The sequence below is a fragment of the Caloenas nicobarica genome, chromosome 1, assembly GCF_036013445.1.
Source record: "Caloenas nicobarica isolate bCalNic1 chromosome 1, bCalNic1.hap1, whole genome shotgun sequence".
NCBI classification, from domain to species: domain Eukaryota; kingdom Metazoa; phylum Chordata; class Aves; order Columbiformes; family Columbidae; genus Caloenas; species Caloenas nicobarica.
In genome coordinates this window covers 204,490,212-204,515,659 of record NC_088245.1, presented here as the reverse complement: position 1 = coordinate 204,515,659, position 25,448 = coordinate 204,490,212, and the positions used below count along the sequence as shown (strand labels likewise).

Here is a 25,448-nt window from a genome sequence, read left to right as displayed (position 1 = left end):
CCTCCTCAGTTGAATAAATTCTCCATCTTTTTCTCTGTCACCTGCTTCATAGAGATCCTCCTATCGTTTTTGAGACACTAGCACATGTCGCTACTATTATCTTCCTTGAAACTTTATTAATAATACTTGATTCCTTCAATAACTATTACATCAACCTTTGGTTTCTTCATTTACAAAACAAGCATAATCCATCCTCCTTTCATTCACCAAACAAACTCAAAAGTACCCATAATTTACTGGCAAAGAAGCATGATCAAATCTTTGAAACAAGCTGGCTAATCTACCATCAACCATTATGCGAAGTACAGAATCACAGAACAGTTTGGGTTGGAAGGGACCTTCAAAGCTCATCCAGTCCAACCCCCTGCCATGAGCAGGGACATCTTCAAACAGACCAGGTTGCTCAGGGCCCCGTCCAGCCTGGCCTTGAATGTCTCCAGGGATGGGGCATCCATCACCTCTCTGGGCAACCTGGGCCAGGGTTTCACCATCCTCAGTGTAAAAAATTTCTTCCTCATGTCTGGCCTGAATCTCCCCTCCTTTAGTTTAAAACCATCACCCCTTGTCCTATTGTAACAGGTCCTGCTAGAAAGTCTGTCTTCCCACCTTTCTTACCTTTCGTATCTTCCTTTTCCTTTCAAGCTGCATGAAGTAGGTATAAACATCCCTCAGTAATACCATCATCTCCTCATTCCTTGCCTTGAATATCCTGTTACATTCGGTCTTTCTACAACCGAGCTGCAGGGGACTGTCTAATTCTAATCAGAAATCTCTACATTTTAAAAGACTGGACAAAAAAAACCAAAAACCAAAAAACAACCACCACATGAGAATTCAGCCTGCAGATAATCAGATAAACTTTGATTTAATTGTCATGGCCACTAAAAACTAATCTTGTACTGGATAACTTAATAGCAGATGTGCTTAATGTTTAAATAGATATGGTCACCTTTCCCTTTTTCAGGAAATACCACTAAAATGGCAAGAATGAAGCAATGCTCCATCTCTTACACTCTTAAAATAAGTGTTTCAGTTAGAGGAGAGAGCTATACAGATGGTTTCATTAGTTTCAGGTACAGACAAGCCAAGAATTTCAGAAAATTAAAACCAATATATTAATCAACGTTTGCTCAGGAAAAAAAAAAAACCCAAACCATCTGTAATCATGTCCTACTGCAACAAAATAAAGCTCTGCTCAAGTCAAAGCAAAAAAGCTGAAGATGCTGATATCGAAGGTATTCATGGTATGTAAACATAAATTCTACTACTTAACCCACAAAGACAGAAGACTGAATTCTCAGTAAACCAGTGCAGCCCAGGCCAGGCCCATTCCTCCTGGTCTGCAGAAAGTCCCAAAGAATTCATTCATTCACTGAGAGGTGGATCTACAAGCCTACAGCGTACTGGGGAACTGTCTGCACAAAGAGTATGGTTTCTCCAAGTAAAATAATGATCATAACATGTTTCTATTACGCTGTTCCATTTTGCTTGCCTGTCCTTTTTCATCTCCTCTTTCAGTGTACAGAAAAAGTCTTACAAAATATTTGAGCAATAAGTTTTTATTCCATCACTTTCAGATACATTTTTAAAGCTCACTCTCTTGAGGAAGATACAGAACATCACTTTTTTTTTTTACAAGTACAACAAAAAAATCTGATTTTTCTTAACAGATCCCTAATGACTGAAAATAAAAGGGTGGCTACTATTACCCAATGAAAGATGCAAGCGAAATGGTCAATTTTTACAGTAAAAGGTTTATACAAAATAACTAAATCCAGAAGCCAAGTTCCCATTACAGAACACTATCTTCTGAAAAATGCTGAGCAATTCCAATCACTCCAAAAACAATCTTCTAGGTTCCAGCAAAACAGCTTCCTACATGTTTCACCAGGAAAAATAACTATTCATATCTACCAAAAAAACCAACCAACCAAACAAACAAACAAATCTATTGCCCAGTTCTGATGGCTTTGATTTAACAATGCTTGAAGGAATTATATAAATCCTACTTAGCTTGCCATGTGAACCTGGCATTCTCTTCAGAGGTTCTTTTTTCCTTTTTACTTTTCTACGCTTAAGAGCTTATTTATCACTCCATTATGACATTTTTTAATTTTTACCTTGCTCTGAAATTTAACAGAAGCTATGCAAGTTTATGTACTATCATGTCTTATCCCACTTTATTCATGAATGAAACCTCAAATACTTCCCTGCAATACAAACTGAAAACTAAAAAGCAGCATCTTCGGTCAATAATATTTTTAAATATTTGTCCTGTCAAAATCAGTGCTATTTGCTTTGCTGTCCATTAGTATGCAATTTTTTCCAGCAAATATATATGCCAACTGAAAATTATGTTCCTAATTAATCAGACAGTTCCAGCCATACTCTTTAGTTTTACTTTCCCCCCACTCTGCTGCATTTGTAACTGAGGCCTACAGGCCATACAGTAGTATCTTCTAACATGTCCTCTGTTACTTATGCTACTCTCAAAATTTCTACAAGATAAGAGATAAAAGAAAATATGAGATAGAAACACAACAAGTGGTGCTGAAGAATATGTTTCACTGGAGTAATACATCAAGATACAGTGCATGACCAAGTATTTCTGGACTCTTTCTGGTTCACAAGTTAAAAAATTAAGTTCCCCACAGCTGCAATGACACTTAAAGCTTCATGCCAGCCAAGGATCAAACCCACATCAAATTTAAATCACCTTAAAATAAGTGATAAAGACCACAAAGTTCTCACTTATCTATATCTGCTTCTTTGTAGGCAGGAGCCAAACAACTTATGAACTTTAATCTGTTTCAACAAAAATGGTTTCTTTTAAAAAAAATCTTCTCAAAAAGGTCTTTTGACTTTTATCCAAAATGCTCCTCCCTCCTTATGTTGCTTTAGCTTTTAAAGTGACATGGGACACAGTATACATGTATTGCAAGGTCCTGCATGGGGCTGAGCCAACGGCATGACCGCAGAAGCGAAAAAATAAAGTATAATGTTTTCCACTGACAATGAATGAGTATCACAGTAAATAAACAGGATGAAAGATCCTAAAAATTTTTACAAGTCCAAATACAGATATTTATCCTGGGATGAGGAGCATTGAAAACATCCTGCACTGAGACAGTTAAAAACCACCAGGACCCAAACACAGAAAACCTCACAATGGAAAGGGGGTTGCAAGTCACATCTTACATTTTGACATGACCATAGCTGAAAGAAATGAACATTCTATTCAGAAAAAAAAAATCAATCCATCCGAAATAGGAGGGAAGACACTGGCGATTGTATTTTTCTTTTCTTAGAAGAACAGAAAGTTTCGTTCGCTTCCATTTGACAGGAGAGCGTGGCACCCTGACAGCTCAACTACTTGTGGCTCTTTCTGGGAAGCACTCAAACTGCTCCAGTACAAGACAAGCTGAAGAATACACAACATGCCACTTCCTACTCTAATCTTCTTCTTTCAAATGCCTTCACCATTATGACATATTTTCCTTTCTATCTCTCCCATTTCCTTCAGGATTTTTTTTTCTGCTGCTCTTGACAAATTGATATGATTTTTAAGCCACTAATGATGCTTGAAGAAGTGTTCAACAGTTCGACAAATCAGGGAGAACATGTATTCACAAAATTTGTCTTGGTTTAGGAACACTATTCTTGAGTGAATTCAAGATTACTGAGTTTAGAAGTCCTTTGACAAAAATCACAGGTCTATTAATATCTAGTATTTTGACACATACGATAAAATCATTTTTTTAAACTGTTGTCTCCATCAGGCTTGATCCAATAAATGTAAATTATTCTACAAGTTGCAGTAGATTTAATTTACAAAATAAATACATTGGCAAAATACTTACGAGGTAAACTAGAACTTCTACTTTATTTATTGTTATACACACACAGCAATGCTACCTTTATCAATAAAAAGGCTGTTCAGAGATAGGGTAAAAAAAAAAACCTATGATAGATGGTAAAGTTAAGATGCTGCCAATTAAATTACAGATATGAAAGTCTAAAATTAAGGATGCTCTTTCCAGGAAAAGTTACTAATATTTTTGCATCTTCACAGCTATATTCAAAAGGTTTGTCATATAATAAAGACTTGTATTTAAGTACTACTTAGACAACACCATATACTGCAAGTGATTACCCAGAACATACCAGAAAGGAGGAGGAAATCTTACCTGAGAGTATTACAAGTAAGTACAAAACAGCAGCAGCTTAAAAGAATTACAGGATGATGGGTTAGGGGGAGCGAAAAAAATCTGACACCAAAAAAGCAAAATAAACTACATAAAAGGTTTATATCTGAAATTATTTAACTATGCTGCTTAATTATACATGTAATTAGTATAAGAAGCAAATGTCTCATTCTGGCTGCCCGTATACTTAAGACAAGTTTTCCACCTATGACAGGGTGACATCTAAACAGAAGAATCAGCTTTTGTGCCTCACTGAAGCCACATGCACCAGACGCCAAAACCCACTTGCCACCAGCTGCAGAGCAGAGCACAGGACAGCCTGGCACACCGGCACTCCTGCTCTTTCCCCATTTCTCTGAAGTAATGAAGTGATGCAGAAACGTTTCAGGCGAGCAAGCAGTAAACTTAGATGCTTTTCTTTTTCTATTTGTGTAAATGCATTTGTATCTTAAGTCTTCTAAGGAAAAATAAACATTTGAATGTTGCAAGCATCAGGTGTGGGATGCTGCCTGAAAGAAAGTTATACGCAGGGGTCTTCTGTTTGTGTTAGTAAGATTCACCGTAAATATAGGAAGTGTTAAAGTTGGAATATGCACAAACAAATGGTTCTCTGGGGTAAAAGGAAGTTTCTCTACACTTAGGAAGGGCAACAGTATCAATAAGTAATATTTAACTTGATAAAGAGGTAATATCAAGTTGCCTGAGATTTTATCAACATTGAGGTGATTATGGAAGACAATGAGCTTTTTACAGTTTCTCATACAACTCTTTTTTTATCAGATACCTCTAACAACATTCTCCATTTCTACACATTTGCCCTAACCTTCTTCCTCCTCTCTTACATTAATCATCTTCAGAAGACATCCAAACCAAGCAATTTTGCGCAGTACCTACAACACGCCTCTTGCAGATGTGACATTTCAAGTCCACATTCACCATGTACATTTAGGAGAAGGTCATCTCCACAGTCAGCAAAGCCAGCCACCTACACTGGGGTGTCCAAATGCAAAAACATCCTCTGAAAACTCCCATCTGTTAAAACTGGATGATACAAGCCTTCACGTATCTCAAAAGAACACTAATTAAATTGATGCACCTCTGTCTAGAGATGTCCCAAGCAGATTTAGATGATGTCATGTTACCTGTTAAATGTCTGTTTCTGACATATCCTTTCTGGTCTTAAAGACAACAGAAAAGTGCCATTGGGTTTCATTAATTTTTTTAAAGGACAATACGAATCTGGCAAAATAATTTTTGACAATGAGAGGCTTTTATCTCAAAGCCACAGGCCTAACAAGCTCATCTGCACCACTTTCAAAATCCAAATAACAACATTTTAAAATGATAATCCACTTAATTTTCTCTTTTTTAAATCTCCTGAAATTGGTTAGCTGCTGCCTAATGTGATTCCAGAGCCTGCCTTTTGGTATACAAATACCAATCCACTTTCTACTGCGAAGCTGTGATATCAGAGTTCAAAAGCAGTTTGAATAAATATCTTCAAGTAATAGGCTAAAATATCAGAAGCCTTATTTTCCAAACCTGAAATTAATGTTGGAAAGTAACGGTTTCTCTTCGCTAGGCTAATCAGTCCGCAGCACTCAACAGAGAAAAAAAAGAACATATTCAATTCTACAAACCATACTTAAACTTTGCATATTTCTAGGTAACAGAGAAGAAAAATTATCTTTCTTGTTTAAACGTTATGAATCTACTTCATCCTCCTTTCCCCTGAAGCTTATATTAATATATCACTTCCACATTTGGATTTGGATTTTATACCTCGAATGAGAAAGCCAACCAGACCTTCACTGCAAAATATTCATTAAGGGTAACTGCTATTATATAAGCATAACATTATGCAAAGCTATTACCTGCACACGGTAACGCTACAGACATATCTGAGCCTGAAGGCTTTGGTTTTACACCCTTCTGAAAAGTATGTTCAAGAGGTTTAACTACATTTTGGGCACACTAAGGAGCACAGTCTGAAGTTACTTTTTAATTCACTAACAAAAATCTCACATTCATTAGAAAAACAGACCTACTTACCTTTGGAAAATGAATTAGGCTCTTGAACGTGGTTCTTACAAAATAATGTCACATGTTCTATGAAAGACACAGTTCACTCTATTACATCACCTGCAGCTCCTGTATTCAAATATTGTTGGTACTTCTCCGTGGCGTGAACACCAGCCCTGTGATTTGCCAGGCAGCACATCTGGCACAGGGAACCCACAGACAGAGAGAAGCTGAAGCACAGCGTGCAAGAAGCGGCAGATTCTCCCATCCCCAGCTGAGCCCTGTACTCAAAAAGGTGCACTGAGGCCTGAATAAACATTTTCTCTGTCTCCTAATCAACACAGTATTGCCTCCTGAACCAAAATTTTCACTTTAAAACAAAACCAAGTATCTTAAACGGTCTGTTGTACTGCATGGCTGCTGCCACTACTGTTCCACAAACTGTATTGATGCCAGTAGCCAACACAATTTCCACAAGGTCACCCTGATGGTCTCAAAATCTTAACTTACAAGTGTTGAAACCCCCAACCGACCCTCAACACGATGAGTGATCACCACCAGATGGACAGCACTGAGCTCTCAGGTGCTGTTCGCTAACTCGAAGTTAAGGGATCACGGGTACCCCCACTGCGAAGTCCTCCTGTTCGCACACAGCCGCTACCACCTGGCTGCCCAGACAGGCACATTTTGCAACAGGAACCTTATACCCATCAGCAGTGACCGCATTTTTATAGACGAGTCAAACGAGGACCAAAGCAATGAGCAGCACAAGGAACAGACTGCAGCACTTTTTAATCCTGTTACAAGCACACTCAGAGTTCAGCATGCATCAACATTAATCAGCCCCTCTTAGCACTCGCCTTATTTCTGCCGTGGTAGTTGTAGCAACAAAGGAACAACTCACCTGGACTCCAGCAAAATGACAAAATTATTCAAATCTGCCACCAAATAAGAGCTTAGATTGATCTCACAGGCAGATATGAACAGTGTGATTCATCATATTCATATCATCAATTCATCATATTAATTATTTTTCTTTTAATGAAAATATCTCAAAACAGTTTTATAACACTAGCTGATGAAATGTTTAACTAGCTCTCAGTATTACACAAGTACTAGTTTCTAGGCACTGCCTTGGTTTATTTGAGATTCTATATTTCAACCAGAAACAGGCTACCCTTCCTCCTTTGGGTTATTACAGACACAAGTCAGTAAAATTAAGGTTCTTAGAGTCTATTCATCTAGGGATTGACTATAGCCAAGGCAACAACACTCCAAATTACTTCCACACTGCTGATTTTCTTATTACTCATGGACAGCTAATCAGTCCTAAACTAACGACGGGTTTTAACCAAAACCCATGTTCGAACACTCACCACCTAAAAGAGAAATCTGCTCTCTCAGGAGCAAGACGAAAATCCTAGCAGGAATCTGCTGAATCACTGCATCTCCCTGAATCACATTCCCCACAGTGAACAGGACTTTAGACTCCTCTGTTTAATTAGTCTCACTAATTTTAATAGAGTTACTGAAGAACTACAGTCATATTTTAAGTGCTAAACTAAAAGAAAAAAAAGCAATATATAAAAAGCTTTTTGGAAGAATGGCATGAAAAAAAAAAATCAGTGATAAAGTATTTTCCCTGCAGTCTATTATTTGGTTCAAAGACACCAGACAAACACGTTCCCATCATGAGCATGGCATTAGGAACTACCAATTACTTTCTTTCTACATTAGTCACTCCCCTATTAATAAAAACAAAATCAATTAAGTATCTTTGAAAATAAATCCTCCTGACTGCTATGTCTAAGGTGTACTGTTTTATACTGTGCTTTATAGATCATTTACTCCTCTACTCGAATTGTTCATCATTAAATGTTCCTGGCAGGAAAGACCATTTTACACAGAACAACAGTGGTAGAAAAAACACATTTCAGGGTATTTTTTCCTCTCTTGACAGGTTCTGCTTAAGATGACTTCACCAGCCCAAAAAACTCAGAATTTCATTTGCTGTCCCTGTTTGTAACATTCAATAATCTGGCAGCTCTCAGATGAGAATTAGCGTAATGTATGTTTGGAATAAAGAAACAGCAAAAATGAGACCTGTTTAAGGCCAATTTATTGCATAAAATGAATCAACCATCATCAACTTTTCTGATAAAATTAAGACCTTAAGGCTTCTGTTTATAATGCAATGTTCAGATAGCTTCATAACATTAAGTGTTATTTGCAAGACATTCAGAACAAAATCTAAAATCAAGACTCTCACAATAAGATCGAGCTCAGGTAAATCCATTCTGAGTCAGAGATAGCAGACTAAGGAGCTGATCTAATTAAATGGTGAGGGTTTCTTCCTTACCACAACAATTCAAACACATGCATAACTAAAATGCACTCTTCATTTGCTTCAAAGAATAAGTAAATTATGATCAAGTAAGAAATTTAGACAGCCTACAGAGAAATAAATGCAATAACTGTATAATGCTAATATCTAATAATATCAAGCAGTATTTTTATGTTTTAAAGGCACACTTCAAATGTACCCTACATTATATGCTCTTAAAGAAGGAAAAAAGTTTGGAGTTCTTAAAGATGTCACTACTAACAACCAGGGATTCAATCAAGCACCATGCTCTGGACAGTCCTTTTCCTATGTTACTACTGCTAATGTAAATTTAAGGAGCTGTCTAATGTGGGATCTAATGTGCCAGAAAATAATTACCATAAATCAATTCCCTGCCTATAATTCAATAAACTACCTCTACCAAATGTCACAGGACTCCCGTTTGGGATTTCCTGGCTACAAATACACATGTGTGCTATGCAGTACCTGAGCAAATCTGACACACCTGGGATGTGTATCAAGCATTTACCCACAGGCAGCATGTGCAGTCTGTCCCAGACTATAAAATTTAAGCTTAGTACAGCCCTATCTGCCTGATTCACCGAAAATGGGTTTTCTACCCCAGACCTGTAGGCATCAAACAATCCCAGACAAATGGCTGATTCCCTGGTGAGGCCGCATCTGGAGCACTGCGTCCAGTTCTGGGCTCCCCAGTTTAAGGAGGACAAGGAATTACTGGAGGGACTCAAAGCAGGGGGTACGAAGATGATTAGGGACCTGCAGCACCTTTCTTACGAGGAGAGACTGAGAGAGCTGGGTCTGTTCAGCCTGGAGTAGAGAAGCTGAGAGGGAATCTCATCAATGTTTATAAATATCTCAAGGGTGGATGTCAAGAGGATGGACCAGACTCCTTTCAGTGGTGCCCAATGACAGGATGAGGGGCAATGGGCACAGACTGAAGTACAGGAGGTTGCATCTGAATATGAGGAGAAACTTCTTTACTTTGAGGGTGCCAGAGCCCTGGAACAGGCTGCCCAGAGAGGTTGTGGAGTCTCCTTCTCTGGAGACATTCAAACCCACCTGGACACATTCCTGTGCGATCTGCTCTGGTGAACCTGCTTTAGCAGGTGGGTTGGACTGGATGATCTCCAGAGGCCCCTTCCAACCCCAACCATTCTGTGCTTCTGTGATTCCTATGAAGGAACTTCCAGATGACGAAAGGAAAGACATCTAGATGCACTCAGATCTACGGCAGCCCAACCTCTGCATCGGCCAGTTCACAGTCTGAGAAACAGTCCAGAACAGTGTGAGAAATGGAGATTCACAGTCACTGGATCCACACCTCCCGTGTGTGAAAACACTCTGGTAACACCATATGAGTTAAAAGATTTTCCTATTCAGCTCTTCTGGCAGTGACAATACAGCAGCAAGGTACCGTATACTGGTTTAAGTCAGAGCTGACGATTCCAGAAAAAAAAGAGAATTGAAAACTCTTCTGTGTTATGTCAACAATAATTGCATGCTGGTTTGGGGTTGTTTTGGTTTGTGGTTTTGGTGTTCTTTTTTTTTGTTTTTTTGTTTTGTTTTGGTTTTTTGAGGGGGAAGGTGGGTTGGTTGTTTTTTTAGTTTTAAGCATACAGTAACACTCGCTGAAGTACATTATTATATTAATAACAAATAAAGTGTATGTAGCAATTTCCTGACAGTTTAAAGACATTACGATCTACCATTCCCAGAAGCCTCTTCAGCTATTTTTTAAAATATGCCATGTGGAACAAAAGTGCTAACTTGAAAACTTCGCTAGTGCAAGATGCAATCAGAAAGCCCTTAGAAACAATAATAAGTGAATAAGAAATTTAAAAATATCTACTTTTAAACCCCAATTTTTCAGAATGATAAATCTATTTAATTGACATCCTTCAGGAAACAATGAGGAACTGATGTTCATTATCAGAAGGCCATAAATAAAAAAAAAATATTCTGAAATGTCTATCCTTTTCCTTAGCATCTTCATCTCTGTCAAGTCACATCTATAGACAAGTTTGAAGCAGGAAGAATAATACATTTCTAATAAATTACTTTGTCTTCTGTGGTCCCAAAGAAAAATAAGGATGCTGAATACGTTTCTATTTTTACACATTAATCACCTAAAACTGAGCTGCTGAATCATTATAATTATAGTACCATGATATTACTAGCTGAGTATTAAATTATTATATAGCATTTATGATACTAGTTATTATTACACTATTGTCTCAATGTATTCAGAACTAAAGACATTCTTGTAATTTGTGAAGGTGCTAAATATCAAAGTAGCAATCAGTATTCAACAAACTCCCCTCTGATGGGGATACTGTTTTCTCAACCTTTGCCTTATTTGACAAGATAAATTAACCCTTTCCGTATCAACATGGAAGATTAGTGCTTCAACAAAACCCACAAAATAACAACAGGAGTAAAACTGTCTTTATCCCATCGTCTAGCACAGATTCAGGTCCTTCAAAGAGTCAGTAAAAAGCACTTACCACACCAATTCCTTCAAAAGCAAATACTGCAGTCCCAAAAAACAGTGGGTATTTCTTCCAGCCAACCACAGGAGGCAGTTTCCGAGGATCTACTATATCCTGAAGAAAACAAAGGCGAACAGTGTTACGTGTTATGGAGAGCACGGTAGATGTTCCCACAACTTTGACTGATGCATTTATGCTATAGGAAAGAAAACTCAGTACATACATACATTGCTATTTGCAATCCCTGGTTTTCCTCCCAAATTTGTGGCCACCTTCCCACCCACGCACAGACACTTGCAGATATATTTATTCTATGTTCATATTACTAACACCAGAAATTTTCCCATTTGAAGTATCACACTGGTGTATATGAGTGAGCACCAATTAAACCAAAAAAGAAAGCTCGCAACTCAAGCTTAACCTTCCACAAACTTCTCAGAACATTGCATTTTCTAATCTGCTTTCATGCTGCACAGATATTCTTCATAACCATAAGGGACAGTAAAAGAAAGTCTTTTTAATACAAGCTGAGCTCCTGCAGAGCAATTAATTACTCTCTATCTCCCCCAGTCTCTTCTACGTAACTTCTCCTGCCCCCTCACCCAGCCAACACCTCTCAGTGGCTTTTCTGCTCCCTCCTCATCCACCGCTTCCCACTCATGACACTCGTGTCAAAGTTTTCTCTAACAACAGTGGCACTCACCACTGATCTACACTGTGTGTGCAACAGCATTGATCACCTAGCACTTTTCAAAAATCGTAAGAAAGAAAAATGTAGAGGTTTCTACATGTGATTTTTTTTCAGCCATCAGTTTCATTTGTTCCATTATGAAATGCCTCCAAATACGAAAAACAGCAGGAATTCTGAAAATGCAGCAACTATTCAACTTCTCAGGAGATAGAAGTCTGCAATATATATTCTTAAAGACTGAGTCTTAAATTTTTCTTGACTGTACTGGAGAAACACTAGAAATAAATGTTATTGAAATTGTTCTTCTGTTGCGACAAAAAGACTGACCATAGATTAAAACCTTGCCAGCTCCCTGTGCAACCCATAAAAATTCATATATTCTTCCACTCAAAGACTTCAAGTCATTACAATACATACTTTATTAAGTGCAGCAATATTATCCTTCCTTTCAAAAGTACGTGTCCCAAGTATTAAAACAACTCCTTAAACTAAGATACTTCAGTTAAATACAAGATAATCCTGCCTTTCAGAAATTGTCAGTCAGTATGTATCTATCAGAGCCCAACTGCCACACACAACAAATACAACTTGCCACGCTGAAAAAAAAAAAATAATAAACTTTTTTGTACTCACTCTAACAATATACTGGTAAATGATCACCAGGCTGATAGCCATGGAGAGATTGGCAAGCAATGAAAGGAAGGACAGGCTCTTCAGGTCGCGAATAAAGACCAGGAGGATCATGAATGGCAGGAAACACAGCATGTATATTCGTAAATCAGTACTCCTTTTCTCAGAAGAACTGCTGGTGGTACTGACATTTATGGGAACAGTCTTGTTTTCCAATAATCCTTCATGGACCTATAGGAAAAAAAAACAAACCAAAACAAAAACCCCCACATATTAAGCAGTCGTAGCAGAGTATACAGTCACATCGCTCTTTTTCTATAGGGAAATTCATCCCTCTGCTTTACCTGCTGACTGTCGGGCATTTCGGGATCCCTGTCCTCTCAGCGCAAAGGGGAAAACAAGGCACGTTGAGCAAGTGTTTCAGCAGTAAGACAAATGATGAAATCAGGACCTGAAAGACCTGAAAGTGTCTTTATCCCACCACTGAATAAAGAGGAAATAAATCCACATGAGCAGTTTAGATCAGATTCCTTTCAGAAAGGAAGGGTTTGGTAAACTGAATGCAAGCAAGATGGATCTAGGTCTAAATATTAAGAGTCTGAATTTTCCTAAGGAGAATAAGTTATATGAGTAACACTGTCGTACCGGAGTCCAGTGCCTCATGACCTTATGCCTTTGCCATGCACATCACAGCAGCATCCATACCAAATAACATTAGAATATGAACCTGCTTGTCTTCCAATCCAAATTATTTTATTTTTCATTCTTCACTCTTCTATTAATCAATGTCAAATCAACTTTTAAAACCATGAGCTCTGAGACAGTTGAGAGTCCTGTATCCATTAAATTGGTATAAATTAATGACTGTAGATAAACAGTAGTACACAATGTGAAAGTGCATTAGTTTTTTTCTATATGACATTACAATAGCTGCCTATGGTGCAATTCAGAAGACTGAGTTTGGCACTATTCACAACTTCCAAGGCTTCTTTTGGAAAAATGTTAATGTGTCCACAACTGCCAAAATTTGTTTTGTGGAAAAACATTCTGTGCCATGTGCACACCATGATCAAAATATCAGGAGCTGGTGGTTTTTCTGCTTGCTGCAAAATTATAACAGTTGAAATCAATTTGTTTTAAATCTTATCGTGCCTTTTCCCTAGAGCGTCTCCTTTCCTCTCCCCTTCCATTGCATTTGACTCTTACAAACCAGCACATGACTGTGCTTAATCTGTTCATGCTGCAAAAAGCCTTTGGCTTGATGACTATGAAAAGATACCTAGACAGTGGAAAAAAATAGTTCCTTATAGCACAGAGAGGCTTAAACAAAAACAGGAAATCAATATATAACAAAACAACTGAAGACAATACTTTGAAATAGTGTCAGAGAACCAACTACTAGTCCCACAGTTTAAAACTTAATATAGAACTGAACTCAGAGGAAGACTGTGTAACCCTGCAATCCCAGGGAGTGCACAGGTGTAGCAAATCTTAAATACTATTATCCTTATCACATAGTTCACAGGCATGGTCCCAAGACTGATTAATTTATGGGCCACTCTTTCCATGTGGTTTGTTCTTTAAAATGTCAGTTACTGTCTGTGCCAGTGAAATAATAAGATCATAGATCCTGCCTCAAAAATCCAAACACATTAAGCTGTTACAATAAAAGGGTAAGTATTACCATTGCAATGTAAATTTTTATGTAGGCATGGCAGTCCTAAGCAAATACCACAATTACTTCACGGCATCTATTTTATTTTATAAGCCACAGTAACTCAGGGCTATTAATTTTTTACTTTGAGGCAGAAGATGGAGAAAAGAGGACGGGCTGGAGATACGGTATGCAATCAAGGGATCACTGGCACTATAGACTTTCATGAGCTAGTGGGAGTTGATAATATAAAACCAAGTGTGTGTAAACCAAGTCATTCAAACTGGCAAGTCTGCCAAAACTCAGACTATACAAGTCTAGGAGAAAAATAAATTTCATAATTCACTTTATTTCCATTGTTTCAAACAATCCACAAACTCAGGCAGACAACTTAAAATTCTTTTCCCTGTAATAAAAAGCACTATACAGGTTTTTTTCATTATGATAAGGGAAAAATAAACTATATAATTCTGCAACCACATTTTCCAGGAAGCTCTGAAAACAGAGGACAGCAGTCATTACAGCAACATTGATGGTTTGCACCTTGCAAGACTCTTAAGTGTCACTTACAAGACATTTAACATCTGTTAGTTTTCATACCAGTAATGTTTTTAGAAACCTGCAAAGAGCTAAATACATTTAGAACTGAATTCCAGTTAATTCACGCAGCTACAATAACTCCACTTTGCCAAGCAATATGTCAAGCACTTATGCAAATTACTTCCCTAAAGCCACATGAAGTAACGCTCTCTGTAGAAGTTTCCTGCTTTCCCATCACACTTAAAATAGAAATACAGAACAAGCACTTTATTTGCATTTCACTTTAACAACAGCCTCCTGTGTTTACTTGCTCGCATGTGTCCATGGGCAGCCAGAGCTGTTTTGCACACAAGAACGTGTAAGAGGGTTTTCTAAGCATTACAACATGATTTGAGCATGAAAGTCCCGTTGAAAACCTCAGCTACAATAAATATTTAATGTAGCATGCCTTCAATTTATACAAATATCTCTAGCCTGATAAGCTATTAGTAAAAATAATAAAATATTTATTCCTTAACAACAAACAAACCAACCACACACCACAAACCACAGGCAGGATACAGTTTAGGTTCTAAAATACATTTTTGAAATACCACAAGATAAACCAGCTTCTATTCAAATCATTTCAAGTATTCGGCCACTTCAGTTTTCCATTAAGACAGAGGCATTCCATTTGTACACACTAACCTCAATGAAAAGTTCCTAAAATCAGAAATATTTGATTCTTTTTTCTATTAATACCACCAAATTCCAACTAGATATTCAACCAGAGTTTACTGGTTAATACAGCTGGAAAATGCAAAGCATACTATTCTATATAATTCTATTCAAGTTTAGGCCTACTGTGATCAGCTACCCTGATGACAGACCTAAGGTGAGATCGCACCTCCACGCTGTTAGGGAAGTGTGGTCATATGAAATAGCCTTTATAATTACCTGCCTTTTACTTTCACAGAAATACTAAGGAAAGCACAGAGAAAGAACATACTACAGCTGCACACAAACTCTCCACATTCATCATCAGATGAATGAATATTGATGCAGAACTGGTAAAACTCGGCCCACTAAAATCATCAGACTGCAACTCCCTGACTCCAAGCTTCCCACCTCCCACTGGCACGTTTCAGATATGAGTTCTATTCCAACAATAAACCACTGTGGTCTGCTTTACAACACCATGAGCGTGGTACCCATTCTCCCCGCGCTGCTCCCTGCCCCTGCATCCATCAGAGGAAGGGAGCGGAGGCCAAATGGATTCTTACAAATGCCATGACTTGCAGAGCCTGCATCAGATCCCGTTCCTTGAAGTACGGTTTAAAGAAAGAAGTCAGAGCATTAAAGACATGCTAGCTGGGAAGAAAAAGAAGAAAAAAGATGAAATGCTGAACCTGCTCAGTACAGATTTCAGTAAACCAGATTTTCAGTCACAGCTGTCTCAGTTACAACTATGAAAAGCACCTAATTCATTTATGTTTTTAACCCAAAAGCTGAAATTCTAGGTCTGTAATAAACGTCAGTTCCAGAAAATTCACAGCCTTCCCGCTGCCCCTTCCTCTCTTCCACACCATCTCTCATTTGAGTCACTTTACCTTGTCAAGTCTCCTATCTACTACACAAAACATTGTATTCTCAACAGTCTTCTCCATTACCTCATCCAAAAATGGAGGTTTGTATTCACTGAATCATAGAATAACTGAGGTTAGATGAGACCTCAGGAGATCTGTAGCACATTCACTTGCTCACAGCTCCATCAGCTATGGGGTCAAACCAGACTGTTCCTCTCCCCATTCTCCAGCTGGATCTTAAAAACTTCTAAGGATGGAGACCGCACAACCCCTCTGGGCAACTGATTCCAGTGCTCAACTGGTTTGAAGTTTTTCTTTGCCTCGGGTCAGAAACTTGAGTTTTATTTTATGACCAATTTCTCTTGTCCTCCCTCCCACTTGAACTCAGTAAAGAACCTGGTTCCATTTTCTAGACAACCTCTTTGCAGTCCTGAGAAGCTGTTAAGTCCTCCTTAAGCCAGTCCTTCCCTGAGCTGAACAAGCCCAGTTTCCCCCGCCCACACAGGGCAAGTGCTGCAGCCCAGATCATTTCAGCATCTCTCCCCTAAACTCACTCCAGTTTGTCAATGACTTTCTGATATTGAGGATATCTAAAACTTGACAGAGTATTCTAGATGCGATCTAACAAATGCAAAGTAAAGGATGATAATAACTTCCCTCAATCTACCAGCAGTTCCGTTCATACAGTCCCAGATGCTGTTGGTTGCTGTCAGGGCTAGTTGCCCATCCATCCATCCATCCATCCCATAAAAGCCTTACTTGGATATGAGGATGTTGCCAGAGACAGCATGAAAAACATTGCTGAAGTCAGGGTGACATCTCGTGCTTTCTCACTATGTACAAATTCAAACTTTTTTTCTTATAGGAGGCAATCAAGTTGGTCAGGCCCTTGGTAAATCCAGTCACCTTATTCTCCCTCATGTGTCCAGAAATGTGCTCCAAGAAGAGTCAAACCCTGATTTTCAAAGGGATTGAAGAGACGCCGTACGGCTTGTAATTCTCTAATTTATTCTTTTGGCCTTTTATGAAGATACATACAACATTTGCCTCTCCTTGGTTCTCAGGGACATCCCCAACTCTTTATCATCTTTCAAAGACTTCAGGTTTCTCCCAGCACTCTCAGATAGAGCCCATCTGGTCCCAGATTCCCCTCTTTGTCTCCAGAGCACAGCAGTGGCACTGCTTTAGCCAGACTTCGACAGTATAAAGCAGGGTAATTCTTCACTCTCTTCCTATCTTTGTTCTGTATGGTCACAACTGTCATTGTATAAAGGTATTTTGTAACTCTACTCCGAAAATGGAACAAACCTTATTTATTTGTGATAGCCTACACCCTAGTGAGATCTGACCAACCCCAGAGGATTATTCTGCTATAAATCTTCAGATAAACAAAAAAAAAAAATCAGAATCCTACTTGAAACAGCCCTGTTTCCTGAAGCCTACCCCATGGAGGATTACGGCTTTATATAGAGAAAAAACACATGAAATGGTTAGTTAAGTTCCACTTACTCCCTAATAACTACTGAAAGTGCACACACTTACCCCAGGCAGAGTATTTTAGAGATCAGTTTGCCATCGGTTGAAGAGGTTACTGTGAACTGTACCACTGCTAAAGACAATAGAATTGCCTGGGTGAGGGAGAGGTTTCTGAAATTTACTCTCAACTGACTTGCAGCAAAATGTGAATCCCATGACATGAAAATTAATATTTCAATTTATTAAAAAAAAGAAACTTTCGAAAGTTTCAGTTCAACTGTTGACTGTCAATCTGTTTTCATTATGTCCATCATACACAAGTTTCTGCATTACTAAAATACTTTGGAGGTCAGTTTTATGTACACATACACACACACGTATACACCGTGTAACTGATATTATAGACACAGTTATACCAATACAAAAGCACAGGAGGCCTATTTATTCCCTTTTGTTGATATATATACCTTTAAATCAACTTCCTATCAATAAAGCATTTTACAGACTGAATCACAGGAGGTTCCATCTAAACATGAGGAGAAACTTCTTTACTTTGAGGGTGCCAGAGCCCTGGAACAGGCTGCCCAGAGAGGTTGTGGAGTCTCCTTCTCTGGAGACATTCAAACCCACCTGGACACATTCCTGTGTGATCTGCTCTGGTGAACCTGCTTTAGCAGGTGGGTTGGACTGGATGATCTCCAGAGGTCGCTTCCAACCCCAACCGTTCCGTGATTCTGTGAAAGCAGCTATAACAATGTCAGTCAGGGAAGTACCACTTAGAGTTTAGGCAAGGAAATATCCATACCTCAGAGGTGGATTTTGAGACATGATAGGCACATCAGACAAGATCCAGCAAAGGTTAATCTTGTGGGAGAGCTAAACAAACAGGCAAGAGCGACTGACAGGTTGAAGAAAGCTAAGTCGAAAGTAAAATGCAAAAATTATAAAAAGTAAGGATCAGTATTCTCCTTCTTAGAGTGGAACAATTGGCTCTGGGCAATTCGACAGTAAAGAGCAGCAGAGGAAAACTCTAATGAAGATGAGATTATTCTGATTTGCTCAGGTGCAGGCTAACATTACCATCACTTTGAAAGTGTTGTACTAGATTATTTAAAAAAAATAATCAGATAACACTTAAAACTGTTCTAACAAGTAAAAAACCACAAAGCTGCAGGAGAACATTTTTCTCTTTTGAACTCTTTCTTATATGCTGTTTAGCTCAGTGCAAGTTTTCTGCTGATTGTTTTAGGATGGACTATGACTCACCATCTCTCTAACCTAGTCTCCTAAATTATTATAATTAATATAATCTCAGATTCCTCTTCTGGACAGCAATCACTTCCAATCTCCTGCTGCTCTTTGCTAGTATCTGCACATGGCTAGACTGCACATGGCAGTCACGCTGGGCCAAGAACAGCAGACATCATTTGTCATTTTCCTAAACAAGGCAACATAATCTGAAATATCATTGGAATATCAGTACATGACTGTACCCAGGGTAGTTCCACAAACATTTCCCTAAACCACATGAGGAAATATTACGGTTTTAGAAAGGAAGTACACAGCCACTGAAGTCACTAGGCATACTGACCATGAAGGCTATTGATGTCCCCAGTCACAAGGCAACTTAACCAGAAGCCACTTCAGTTATTCAAGCATTAACTTACATGATGGTGTGATGTCTGAAACAGCTTTCCTTACAGAAGTGCTTCACCCAACGTCTCATTTACACAGCCCAGGCACAGCATCCACCCACTTCAGTTGTACCCAGGAAGATCGAACACTTGTGCAAATCTGGTTATCAGATTCCTTATGTCAGGCACTCAGAAAACAGCTAATGCACAACTAGTGACTGCAGAAAATTCAGTCCAACTGATGAACACACTTGTTATACGAACTATCTCAGAAGCAAGAAATAATTCCATTTCCTTAGTCTCTTCAGCCAAGACCACTGTTTCCTTGCCTGTATCTCAAAACCTGCTCTTTCTTCATACAGTCCATGCACTTTTCAACATCTAGTGGGATCAAACCAGTAGTCTTTGAACTCATTGGTTCCTCCTAATTCCTTCCTTATTCAGCTCAGAGCAACAGCCAGTACAATACACAAGGCCAGATTTGGCACAAAACCAACACGTTATCAGACAGATAAAGACTCTCTTGTAATCCTGTAATTTTGCATGAACAGGCCAAATAAATGTTTCACAGTTCATTTAGTTCTGGCATTTCATTATTACTCTGTACTCAACTTTTCAGCATCTTTAACACTTCCAGGTTTAAGTCTAAGTACAATTTCCTAAGTTTTGGGGAGGGGTTTCCTTTTTACAATAACTGGAAAAAAATCAAAATTCCATGATGTAGCACCACACTGATGGATCATCTCCCACACAGCAAGAGCATGTTTTCATTTTTTAGCTTTATCAGCAAACAATGTGAAAAGGACACTTCTCCAGAGAACTCAGCAAATATCCGTGCGCAATTTGATAAATTCCAAGGGTCCTGACTTGTCTTCTGTTGCTCAAGCAGGAAAAGCAAAGTAACTACGGCATAAAAGAGGGTCGTGCTCTTTTGAGCACAGATTTTTTTTTTCCTGTCCCAGTGTGTTCCTGCTCCAGTCTTGCTGCGGTCAAAGTCCTTGTTCCAGTTTACCATTCTCCTCCATTCTAGACACCTTCACCCATAACCCTCATATTGCATCCTGTCAGAGTTAACCAGAACTCTCTCCACCAACCTAAGATTCTTTAGTGCCCCAGGAAAATATCCCATAAGAAAAAAGGTTCGTTTGAAATTTGATGTAACTGGAAATAGTGTCTTGTAGCACAAATCACCTGGAAAACTCTAATGTAATGCAGCCAACAGTTATAATCCCACAGACACTAATCAGAAAAGATTTGGCACCAGAAGCTATGCTGCATATCCATCAGTGAGAAGGGTATAGCAAATATTTTGCAGAATTTCAAAGGTGAAATAAATACTTAGATTCAAATGCACCACTGGGTGTCTAACTAAATAGTCACCTCAAAGTAATGTGGACTGATGGATACTTAATTCAGGTGCCAGAACCACTCTAAAATGCTTCATTGCTTTTTTGTTCTGTGTAACAGTAAATAAGCTGAAGGAAGAGACTGCTAAGTTTCGTTTGGTACTAGTTTTAACTAGGAATATAGAAGAAAATATCTCAGTGGAGGTTCTCACTGGTTCTGGTAGACTTTTAATTTGCAAACACACCAACACACAAAGATAATAAAAGTACAGAGCATAACGCAGATGTATTGACTGGTATTAGTGACTTTTTTACTATGGTTTTCCTTTATGTAAGTTCTCCACCCCTCATTCCCTCTGCTCACCTTCCTCATCTCTCCACTACCTCAAATAATTCGATTTACAGCAGTAACAATGCGTGTTCTTTGGTGCCCTCTACGGGTTAGATTTCTGTAACAGAAAGATGCCAGGAAGAAACCACAGCTTTCTCCTTCCCAGAGGGAAGAGCGCAGGGCAACCTAAATCAAATATACTTGAAAGTGGAACTTCTGAATTCCTGATGACTTTAATTCATTCACAAGGTACATGTCATGGGTCTCTCCAGCTACTGCTTTTGCAGAGGTCGCTTTCCTCTAAGATCTTTCAACTCATCTTCAAGAAAGCAGCAACAAGTTTCCTGAAAAGGTTTCATTTTGTTTAATATCTACGAAAGCCTGGGTCAATAAGCATTCGGTCTTATCTTTTGCTTAAAGTCAAAACACATACATAACAACTGGTTGATCAGATACCTATTTGACAGGGAAGGCTGCAATTCAAACTTATGTTACAAAGGAGGCAATAAAAATCCCCACTTCCAAAGGCCAGCAAAAGGACATCAGAAGTAAAATAGGATTTTCAGGTATCGAGATAGATTGTGACAGTGGGACTGTAGTTTTTAAGGTTGTGGGGTTTTTTTCTCTGCCAAGACACAAATTACAGAGTATCCAGCTCCCAAATACACAAATTCGCCTCGTGTGGACAGGATTTCATCTGTAGAACTTGGAATACTTTATAAACACAACATAAATACCCATCTACTAGTGAAAGAAAAAAATATGCCATCTTGGATGTACTAACTGCCCAAGGGGACACTCTTCTTCCTAATCAAAGTTAAGTTAAGCTACATCAAGACGCCTTTATTCTACCTTTTTGGAACAGGCTGCCCAGGGAAGTGGTGGAGTCACCATCCCTGGAGGTGTTTAAAAGGCGTTTAGATGAGGTTCTTAGGGACATGGTTTAGTGCTAGAGTTAAGTTATGGCTGGACTCGATGATCCTGAGGGTCCCTTCCAACCGAAACAATTCTATGATTCTATGAATAAGAGCCCATATGGATGTTTAATGCTCAGTAACCCATCATACCTTATTCCTCACCCAGTTCACTAATTACAGAAGCACACATTTAGACACAGGCCCAGATTCACCCTCATTAGCTTTATGCCAAGTGACTAACTACAATCTTAGAAGCAGAAAACACAGCAGAGTACATTGGTAGAGTCCTGACATCTTAATAAGCCTGTAGAAGAGAGAACACCACGAGTTCAAAGTGCCTGTGGCTCTTGTCAGAAAAATCTCCACCAATGAGGAACAGAAGAACTTAGAAGGAATGGAGAATGAGAGACAAAAAACATGAATGAAAGCAGCAGCAGCTGTCATGAAAGAGACAGGCATGGTTTTGTTTGCTTTTGTCAGCGACGGATGGTTGTGAGGGAGAAAAGGGATAGTCGGGTTTTGTTGAAAGGTTTGGGGTTGTCTGAGAGGTGTAGAGGCATCTGTGGTTGAGGGGATTCATTTGCAATTTTTAACTGATTTTTTCATAGATATGACATGACTAAATATTTGATTTTTAGACATCCTTAAATAAATCAATTTGCACAAAAGAATCAATATTTTTCTAATAATTAATATCAAAGTTATTTACAAATTTATAATATATTGAAATGTGTTTCCATATGTTTAATGCTACACATTATATGTGTAATAGTGTTTACAGTAAAACACACGAAATGCTACATGAGCAGTGCTATTTAATGTTTCATTAATAACACAGATGATGTATTAAGCAGGGTTTAAATATCTAATCTGGATGGAAAGTGAAAGAATACTGAGGAATACAATTGAAATTCAACTCTGAGAACTGTCAAAAATCAATCTGGTAAGGAAAAATAAAGGATCCTATAGGCAATGAGAAACCATCTGTACAGAAAGAAGAATCAGAAGAATTGCCTAGAAAGTAGCTCTGCAGTAAAGGATTGAGTGATCAGAGCGGGTCACAAGTCAATCATGAGTTAGCAATGACATGCTCCTGCAAAATCACCATTATGCTGAAGTGTCAAGTCTGGACTATGACCTGTTAGACCTCTGAAATAAACTTTCAGCTCTACTGGTCACAAGCAAAACTTCAAGTAGAGTAGCATAACCAAATGCAGGGATAAAACTTGGAAAAAAGAGAGAGATGTGACGAACTGCAGAGCATTCACAGATGCTATCATGTGTCCCTATCATGGGGAGACATGATAAAAATATTCAAATATATTAAAGGTATCCACAAATAGAAAAGAATAAATTACCTATAGATAGAACATGAAATAAAGGACTTACAATGCTGATAAGAATTTTTTTTAGCTTCTACAAAGAAGCAGCTGTCTAACAGATAAGACAGCATTGGAACTGACTACTGAGGAGGCTGCAGAAATTTCAATGTCAGGCATTTTTAAGAACAAAAATCAGGACTGGTTTAGATACAATGGATTCTGTGGCAGATGAGACCATTCCAGAAAAGGGAAAAGACTAAACAAGAAACAAAGAAAGATTCCAGTGACATTAAAAGGGAAAAAATATGCCCAGGAGGTCTGGGCTAAAAAAAGGAAGTCAACAGAAGGCCTGACAAAAAAAAAAAGATCAGGCACAACTGCCTCCTAGACCAATTTCAGACTTATTTTCTATCATTTCCACAATTAATTTGTAAATCTGACGAACAAATCAGAGGACAATGGGTCACAAACACTTGCACAAGATCTGAATTTAGTTCACCTTTGCATATTGCTACTTTTTACCAAAGGCTCTTTTGTGGAAACCATCGTAGAACCCGTCTGTGCATCTCTCAGTTTCACATTTTACAAGTAGTTTGTTGGACTTTAGAAGGAGAGGAAATAAAAGTGAGGAAAAATGAATTTAAACCCATAAGTGTTTCCATATAGTAACATTACTCACCTGTTTCACATTTTCTGCCAAGAATACAACATAAACACTACAAAATCCCAGTTGTGTTATCACTAGGAAGAAGTCAACAACATATCTGAAAAAGAAAAAAAAACATTCATTATACTTAGGATCCAAACAATTAACCCTTTTCTACCTAATACACAATTACTACTCCTTTTTACAGTAGTCCAAATGCTGGATTCAAATGACACATTAATCTCATGAGCACTGCAACGCAGGTTCATCTTACAGCAAAACAGGGTGGTGTGTTGGCAGTTGCACTTTCCTCCCCCCCCGCGCCCTGAGAACTGGTGTGGCAGTTGCACTGGCAGCTGCCCATCCCCTCTCAGAACTGGGGCCTTCAACGGGCAGTTAACGGCTCTTTGTGAGACCCGGGGTCGCTGGGCAGGGTCGTCAGCAGAGGAGGGGCCCAGAGCGCCCACAGCCCAGAGAAGCTGAGAAGCTTCTCGAAGGCCCACACTCGAGGGGGCGGGGTGTAGAGAAGCCGAGAAGCTTCTGGAATGCCCACAGCCAGATCTGAGCAGACTATAAATGGGGTTCCCGCCGGCGACTCCCTGTGTGTGGTCTCCTCGGAGCTGCGGGTCTGCCGTGCTGCCGGAGTCCCTCCCCTCAGACAGAGAACCCGTCTAAGGTGACCTCCCGGGATGGGGAGCGCCTCACCTCCACATGTGGGTGAGTGATAAATTACCAAATATATGCTTTAATAAGTCCTCACCTGGTAGGCGAGTGTACCTTCCTCGTCTGGGGCAGACGAGTGTAAATTCCTGGCCGCAGTGGGCTAGCGTTTATCTATTATAGGCAAAACGGGGCAGAGAGGGCTCTGGTTTGCTTTTCTTGTGAGTGCGTATATGCACGCTGTGGATCCTCATTCTTATTTCGCTGCACCCCAAATAATTTCCTAACCTAATATCCGAACCTTTATCTTATGTTATCAGAGTGCTAGTCTGCCTAAACTTATATTTGGGATGCCTCCATGACAGGTGGTTTTGCGTGTATTTGTTTTATAAGGTAATATTGAGTAGGCATCAAAGTTTGTAAAAAAAGATGCAAAAGAAGGTGCTCGAATATTTTGAAGTTGCGTAAAAAGAAATTCAAAGACTTAATGTGGTACAAATATAAACAATAGACATATATATTCAATGCACAAATAAATTCTGCTGTGGTCCGTTAGCCCCTGACACAACGGTTTTCCACCAGCATCAGACTAAACATCTCATAAAGTCCAAGTCCTGTAAGTTTCAGCAATTCAAGATAACAAACATTTTCACGTATTACTAAGTTGGTCTATATGAGTGTATCCAAATATACATTCAGACACTGTATCTCATTGAAAAAAACACTCCGAATTATGGTTCAGATTGTTTTTGAAAAATGTTGTACACAATGGTGGCCTGAAGATGCTGTAATGAAACTTTGCCAGAGCCTCAGAGAATGGATTTGCTGCAGCACAGTGTCTCTGGAAATCAAATTGCCTTTTGTGGCTTATAACTCTTCGGTGTATTACAGAATTGTCATTATATTTCACTACAGACCAATTTTCCCTCTAATTGAGCTCTACTCCATTCCTATG

The 25,448-nt window shown here is 38.8% G+C and overlaps 1 protein-coding gene across 2 annotated transcripts in view; it reads right to left on the bottom strand.

The window, feature by feature from the left end:
• SLC36A4 (solute carrier family 36 member 4) overlaps positions 1–25,448 on the bottom strand; it is a 102,360-nt gene that overhangs the window by 62,680 nt on the left and 14,232 nt on the right. For both annotated transcript variants that reach the window (XM_065633646.1, XM_065633655.1), the window contains 3 exons: positions 23,867–23,951; positions 12,406–12,633; positions 11,097–11,195 (listed from right to left, as the gene is read on the bottom strand). In XM_065633646.1, the coding sequence (XP_065489718.1) occupies positions 11,097–11,195; positions 12,406–12,633; positions 23,867–23,951 (412 nt within the window). The remainder of the gene's footprint in view (positions 1–11,096; positions 11,196–12,405; positions 12,634–23,866; positions 23,952–25,448) is intronic.